Source organism: Sminthopsis crassicaudata, chromosome 2, assembly GCF_048593235.1.
Source record: "Sminthopsis crassicaudata isolate SCR6 chromosome 2, ASM4859323v1, whole genome shotgun sequence".
Lineage (NCBI taxonomy): Eukaryota > Metazoa > Chordata > Mammalia > Dasyuromorphia > Dasyuridae > Sminthopsis > Sminthopsis crassicaudata.
The window spans coordinates 425,858,161-425,865,572 of record NC_133618.1 but is presented as its reverse complement, the minus strand read 5'-3'; the positions used below and the strand labels follow the sequence as shown (position 1 = coordinate 425,865,572).

Below are 7,412 nucleotides of genomic sequence, written 5' to 3'. Positions count from 1 at the left end.
GAGCTGCTCTCAGAGAACTTATTCTTAGCTCTCCCTCAGGTACATCTCATACCCTTTAATCAGCTCTTGGCAGGGCGGGCAGCAGCCTCGCTTCCTCCGTCCCCTCCTCCTCCTCCCCCCAGGGAGCAGCTGCAGGCTTCGGTACCTGGTTTCCTGCCCAAAGAGCAGGATGGGGCGGATAGGGGGAGGGGAAAGGAGGTGGGGAGGCCCGGCTGGTGCGCTGGCGCCGAGTTTGCTTTGCTGTTAAGGCGATGACGTCTTCGCTTCTGGCACCAGGAGGGCTGAGTTCGGGCCTGGCCGGTGACGTCACCAGCCAACCACGTGACCCGGTCCCATTCAAACAAACAAACACACACACTCACACACTGAGGGGGGGGAAAAAAAAGTTCCGGGTTGGACTATATAAGGCGGCTTGTTCAACGTGCGCCCAGCAGAAAGCGCAGTGAGGGTACAGCTCCCTGAAACCCGCTGAATAGAAAGGAAAGCAGGAAGAAAGAAAGAAAGAAAGATACTCAACTTGGAAGCTTTTTTTTCCTGTTTTTTTACTTTTCTTGAATACAAAAGTCTTAAGGAAGCTTGTTTTGAGCCACAGACTTTACGCTTGAATACCTTGGTCTAAAGCGCTGGTTCCCCTTAGGAATATAAGAAAAACAAAACAAAAAGGGACAGCAGCCTTGTTGGAGAGAGACAAAGAACTTTCCCCGATCCCGGAGCGCAGCCCCGGAGCGCCTGCAAACGCGTTTGGAATTCCGTCCTTCCCATTCCCCCTTCGAGGAAAGGAGGGGATTGAAAACCCGAGCCCCCTCCCTTTTGTCTGTCTGCCCGCCACGCGCTTGCGGCGTCTACGGGAGAAATCCGGCGGACTCGGCTCCAGCCCGCGTCCCCTCGGCTTTCCCACCTCGAGCACGCTGGGGGGGCTCGCTCGAGCAATGGTCAACATGGAGATCTGCGCCCTGGACTGCGAGAGCCTGCGAGCGCTGCTTCAGGAGCGGGCGGCTCAGTGTCTGGTCCTGGACTGCCGCTCGTTCTTCTCCTTCAACTCCTCGCACATCCTGGGCTCCTTCAACGTGCGCTTCAGCACCATCGTCAAGAGGCGCGCCAAGGGCGCCCTGGGGCTGGAGCACATCGTGCCCAACGAGGAGCTGCGGGGCCGCTTGCTGGCCGGCCTCTACCACGCCGTGGTGCTCCTGGACGAACGAAGCTCCGAGCTGGAGATGTCCAAGAGGGACAGCACCCTTGTGCTGGCCGCCAGCGCGCTGTGCCGGGAGGCCCGCGGGGCGCGCGTCTGCTTTCTCAAAGGTACGGATGGCTCCAGCCTCCCACTCAGTCCTGGGGGGGCGACCCCTGAGTCTTCTGGAGCTTTATGCTTCCGGTACTCCCAGCCCTTATTCTCGGCGTAGTAGGAGACCCTTAAATTAAAACTCTCAGAGGCAAAGCGGTGCAGCGGAGGCTGGTAATCTCGCCCCAAAAGAGGCAAATTAGAGGCGTCCTTACCTTCCTTTCCCGCTAAAGTGTTTTCGGCTTGGAGGGAAAGATGGAGCGGACCGATAATACCCAGTCTCCAGAGGTAACGGAGAACGTGTCTATTTTGTGTTTTCAGGAGGATACGAAGCCTTCTCTTCTGCGTACTCGGAACTGTGCAGCAAGCAGTCTACACCCATGGGTCTGAGCCTCCCTCTGAACGCCAGTGCCCCTGGCAGCGCAGAGTCCGGGTGCAGCTCTTGTGGCACGCCGCTCTACGACCAGGTCAGTGCAATGAGGGAGAACCCGCATAGTAGTGAAAGGGGGCAAGAAAACTAGCCAGGAATTCTAATGTTTTCCTCTAGAATTAAATAGATTGAGGTAGATAAGACGTTGGATAGCCAGGACGTTGGTCACCCTCTAAAACAGTGCAAGTAATTCAGTTTTGCAGTGACACCGTGGTTAGTACCATCTCTCACCCCCATCACCCAGTGCCACTGCCTTGTGGGAAATTAGCTCATTTCTTCCTTCAATAATTGTTCTTAATGAACTCATCTTTCTCAGCCAATAACTTAGCAAGAAAATTAGGCAGAAGGATTTTGAATGCTTTTATATATTTCACACGGCATAATTTAGTACTGAGTGTAACCGTCTTCAATATTCTTGTGTTTCAGGGGGGTCCGGTGGAGATTCTGCCTTTTCTGTACTTGGGCAGTGCTTACCACGCATCCAGGAAAGATATGCTGGATGCTCTGGGGATCACAGCTTTGATCAACGTCTCTGCAAATTGCCCCAACCATTTTGAAGATCACTACCAGTACAAAAGCATCCCTGTGGAGGACAATCACAAGGCTGATATAAGCTCCTGGTTCAATGAAGCCATTGACTTTATAGGTAAATAGTTATTATGAATGTTGTTATGATACTGGCGGTTCGGGTTATGCTGGGAAGGAAAAGCCCAGTATAAAAATGATACTTTTGGGTAAAACAGCTGTTCATTGTATGTATTTCAGACTCTATAAAGAATGCAGGAGGAAGGGTGTTCGTTCACTGTCAGGCTGGTATTTCCCGATCAGCTACCATCTGCCTAGCTTACCTCATGAGGACCAATCGGGTCAAACTGGATGAGGCCTTTGAGTTTGTGAAGCAAAGAAGAAGCATCATCTCCCCCAACTTCAGCTTTATGGGTCAGTTATTACAGTTTGAGTCCCAAGTCCTAGCTCCTCATTGTTCAGCAGAAGCGGGAAGTCCTGCCATGGCTGTGCTTGACAGAGGAACCTCCACAACTACAGTCTTTAATTTCCCTGTCTCCATCCCAGTTCATTCTTCCTCTAATGCTTTGAACTACCTTCAGAGCCCAATGACCACTTCCCCAAGCTGCTGAGAGACTCAGGGAAGTTACTTGAGAACCACATAAGGAACTTCTGTCTAAAACAAAGTGCAATAACTCTGGGGAATAATGTCTCAGCTTTGTTATAATGTCATCCGGTTCAACTCTTTCCTGAACTCCACACTTGAGAACAACATGGGTGAACTAGACTGAACTGACACTAAGGTTCATTCGTGCTCAATTCTGAAGTGTGTCTTGGACCAATGTCTAGTTGGTACATCAGGTTGTTTTTATAGAGAGAAGCAAAAGAAAAAAAGACTGTGATAGCTCACATTGTAGGCTGTTTGGAATGGCCTCTCTTCTCAGAACTTTAGTTTTTGTGCTCGACAAACCTACCAGTATTATCATTTCTGGACACTTAGCCAGCAGAAGAGGCTGTTTCCCTTTGACATTTACATGTATATGTGTGTGTGTGTAAACACACATACATACAGTGCAAAACTTCCCATTATTTATTTGTGTAGATGTGTTCAGTTTTCACAAACCTCAGATTCCACTTCTAGAAAAACCAAATACCTCAATTTTTTGTTGTTGTTGGAGTACTGTAATTCTGTAAATACATCCTTAAACATTTGTTCTCTTAGCACTGACGGAAAAGCACCAGGCAAGAGTGCTTTTTTTGAGATGCCAAGGTTGGTTATATGTTTGCCGATTATTTATGACCTGAAATAATATATTTCTTCTTTTGAGAAGACATTTTGTTACGTTAACGATGACTTTTTTTATACAAGCAGAATAAATTATGACATTTCTATTGAAATTTAAATCTGCCCTTTCCTTTTCTCACTTCTAACTTTCCTATAATACGACAAAGGAAAATCTTAAGAGCAGTTACTAGTGCTGAGAATTATTTTTTGTGGAGGGAGGGGGAAGGGGACTAGGCTATATGAGCTTTTGTAACTTTAGAGCAAATTTTGTTTAACATCTGCATAGTCACAAATGAGGTGGAAAATGGGAATCATCCTGGAAAAACCAGATGCTACATATGAACTAATTGTTTAGGGTGAAATGACAGATATGCTGCCAATATGACCAATAATGTACTCTGTTTTATCAAATCCAGATGAATTAACAGATAATTGTTGGATCAAGTAGGTGTTATCTGAGAGATTTAGAAATAGGAGTAACAGGCTACAGGAAAGATTTGCATTGGATTTGGAATTAGACCTGTGTCTAAGGCTTCTTCACCTAGTATCTGTTAACTTAAGTCTGTTTTTTCACCAGTGAAATGGAAGATGTGAAAAAGCATGGGTATTGTGGTATAAGAAAAAGAATGACAGATTTTAAGTCAGGAGTTTGAGGTCCTCCATTTTATTTCTCACTCTACCTGTTATAAACCTAGATAGAACAATGGATAAAGTGTTGGGCCTGGAGTTAGGAAGACTCCTGAGTTGAAATCTGGCTTCCAGCACTTACTAATTATAGAGCCTTCATTTCCTTATCTGAAATATGAGAGAAGGAAAGAGCAAATCACTAAAGTATCTTTGCTAAGAAAATCTTAAATGGGGTCACAAAGAGTCAGACATGACTAGATAATAATAAATGATATGGCTAACATTTATTATCTTTATTATCAAATCAATTATTTTCTTTGGGTCCAATTTCTCATCTAGAAAATGATGGGATTGAACCCAATAACGTGTAAAATTACTTCTAGCTTTTAATCTGTTATCCAGTGGTTAGATCTCGAAGGTCCCTTCCAGAGGTCTAAAATTCTGTAGTTTTTTCTATGGTAGCACAGTCAAGTACCCTAAAAGGGTAAGAAGGATTTAAAACTGCCATATCTTTGGAGACAATAGTATAATGAAAATAGTTTTGGAGTCAAGAGAACTGGGGTTCAAGTCTAAGGTCTGTCATCTACTATCTGGGCCAGTCATTTTTCAGTCTTTGGAACTCAATTACCTCAGCTGTGAAATGAGGTTGCTAGACTACATAGAGTTGGAAAGGACATGAAAGGTCATTTTCTCAGCTTTAGAGACTGAAGTTTAGAGAAATTAAGAGACTTTTGCCAAAACTATATAATTAGTTTACTAGTTGATAAACTTCAGAGGCCAAACTCAGGTCTCTATTGATTCAAGTCCAGTATCCAGTCCAGTTACCATCTACCTTCCTCCAAGAAGTCCATTGTAGCTTATTTCATCCATTATGGCAGCTCCACTTGGTCACATGGTATCTTGCCATTCTTTCTTCCTTGCTCCTGGACAAGCCAGTCCAAGACATAGGGTGGTGGGTGTGAGACAATAAATTTGAAAAAGAAGATCTTCCTTTTGACATTATTTGGGAGGAAGAATGTCCTTGAATGACCCCCTGCAATGTCACAAATGGTGGATTTGTGGGTATCATTTGAACAGGTGGAGTACTTCATAGAGTTGCCCTTGACTCTGCAAGTTCAAGTTTCTTTAACTGTAACCCAATGCCGAGGGGCAGTGTGAGGAGGATCAAAAGATCCCTGTGTCATAAGTGCTTACCTTGGCCTGTCAGTGTCATCCCATAAAGGAGCTCTGGATTGGAAAGATTAGAATCAGAAGCTTTAAAACAAGACAGTTGCACATTGTACTGCCAAGCCCTAGAAACTAACTATTGCCTTTGGACAGAAATGTATCAGTGACTTCTCTCCTATGGCCTTTGCCTTCTGTCAGCTCTCCCTGTGGACTCAATACCATCTCTTTCTGCTTGGCAAGCAATAGCTGAGCTAAAATTAATCTTCAAAGTGCTCCATGGAGTGGAACAGTACAGACACTGCCTAATGGACCAATTGGTGAAAAGGGCTCAGTCATTTATCATAGCTCAAGCTGATTCTACCTCTCATCACTCTAGGAGAAGCTGAGCCCTGGCTTTCTCTTGACACTTTTTTTAAAAAGGTTTTATAGATGAGAGCTTTTTATATGCCATTTCCCAATATCTTACCTCCCTTTAAAAAACAAAGTAAAAGAAAACTAACTGCTACACTATCTGGCAGTTTTCTGCAATATTCCACTCCCACAGTACTCTACATGTTTACTGAGACAACAAATGTTTTCACCTTCGATCTTCTGGAATCAAAATTGATTCTTGCATTTAATCTGAATTTTGAATAGGTATATGTCATTTTCCTGATACTGCTTCCTTCTGTCTCAGTTCATACACATTTTTCCAGGTTTCTCAAAATTCTTGTTATTTTCTTTATATTGTATTATGTTCACATAACTATTTTGGGGTGTTTTTTTCCTCCAATTCCTCTTCCAATTTGATGGCCATCCATTTTGCTCCTACCATCCAAAAAAGTGCTTCCATGAATATTTTGATCTATGTTGGACCTTTCTTTCTGTCACTGACCCCTGGCATGGGCCATTGTGGGAATAGTGGATCAAAAATAAGAGCAGATTAGTGATTTTTCTTGCATAACTTACAGATTATCTTCCAGAACAGCTATGCCAAGTCCCAGCTCCATAAACAATGTTGTCACAATGCTATCTTTCCATAGTTCCTCCATCATCCACCATTTCCATCTTTTGTGATCTTTGCATTTTGAAGATGGGAGAAGGGAGATCCTTCAGACAGTTTTATAATACAAATAATTCTTCTTGATTTGAGGCACTTTCCCTTTAATATTTGATGAACATTTGCATCTATTTTCAAAAAACATTAATTTATCTCTTTTGACAACTGATATATCATTTGGGGAATGCTACCTCATTTTCCCCCAACACTGGCATTTTTCTCTGGCTGCCTCCCATAATTGGAATGTTTTCCTTCATCTCTTATTGACTTCCCTGGCTCCCTTTAAATCACAACTAAAACCCCATTTTCTATAGGAATCCTTTCCCACCCCTTTTAGTTCTAGTACCCTCCCTCTTTTAATAATTTCTTATTTTGATTGTATCTAATTTATCTGTGCACTTTTGTTTGCTCTGGTACTCTCCCCATTAGAGTGGGATCCTCTTAAAGGCAGGGACAATCCTTTACTTTTTTTCTATCTCCAGCACAATAGCTGCTTAATGAATATTTATTGAATGACTTGATTGACTTTTGAATGGTTTCTACCTCAGAAAATGTCACAGGAAACACAAAGCCAATTTTCTTTTCTTTTTCTTTCTTTTTTTTTTTTTTTTTCCTGAGGCCGGGGTTAAGTGACTTGCCCAGGGTCACACAGCTAGGAAGTGTTAAGTGTTTGAAACTACATTTGAACCCCCGTCCTCCTGAATTCAGGGCTGGTGCTCTATCCACTGTGCCACCTAGCTGCCCCACACAAAGCCAATTTTCTTTTCCTTTTTCCTTATTTCTTTTCCAATTTCTTTAAACAACATCTTTTGGAGGAAAATTGATGCTTTCTGGTGAAAGAACATTAATATTCCAAGAGTGTCCTTTTTTTGGTGGAAGATTGGAGCAGACATCATGGAAGCAGAGACTAGAGTCAGAGAAGTTTTCTCTCCCAACTGAAGCTACAAAAATCTGAAATGATTGAGAATACCTAAATGCACATTTTTCTCCTTCCATACTTCTCTGCAATTCCTGAGACAATCTTTTAAGTTAAACCCAGCAATCAAATAATTTTAGAAGATAACTACACATCTGTCTCCCA

The 7,412-nt window shown here is 43.2% G+C and overlaps 1 protein-coding gene across 1 annotated transcript; it reads left to right on the top strand.

The window, feature by feature from the left end:
- The first annotated feature begins 426 nt into the window (after positions 1-426).
- DUSP1 (dual specificity phosphatase 1) lies at positions 427-3,611 on the top strand. The gene is made up of 4 exons (XM_074292081.1): positions 427-1,299; positions 1,601-1,746; positions 2,136-2,355; positions 2,475-3,611. The coding sequence occupies exons 1-4, from the start codon at positions 930-932 to the stop codon at positions 2,843-2,845; spliced, it is 1,107 nt and encodes a 368-aa protein (XP_074148182.1). The 5' UTR covers positions 427-929; the 3' UTR covers positions 2,846-3,611.
- The last annotated feature ends 3,801 nt before the right edge of the window (positions 3,612-7,412 follow it).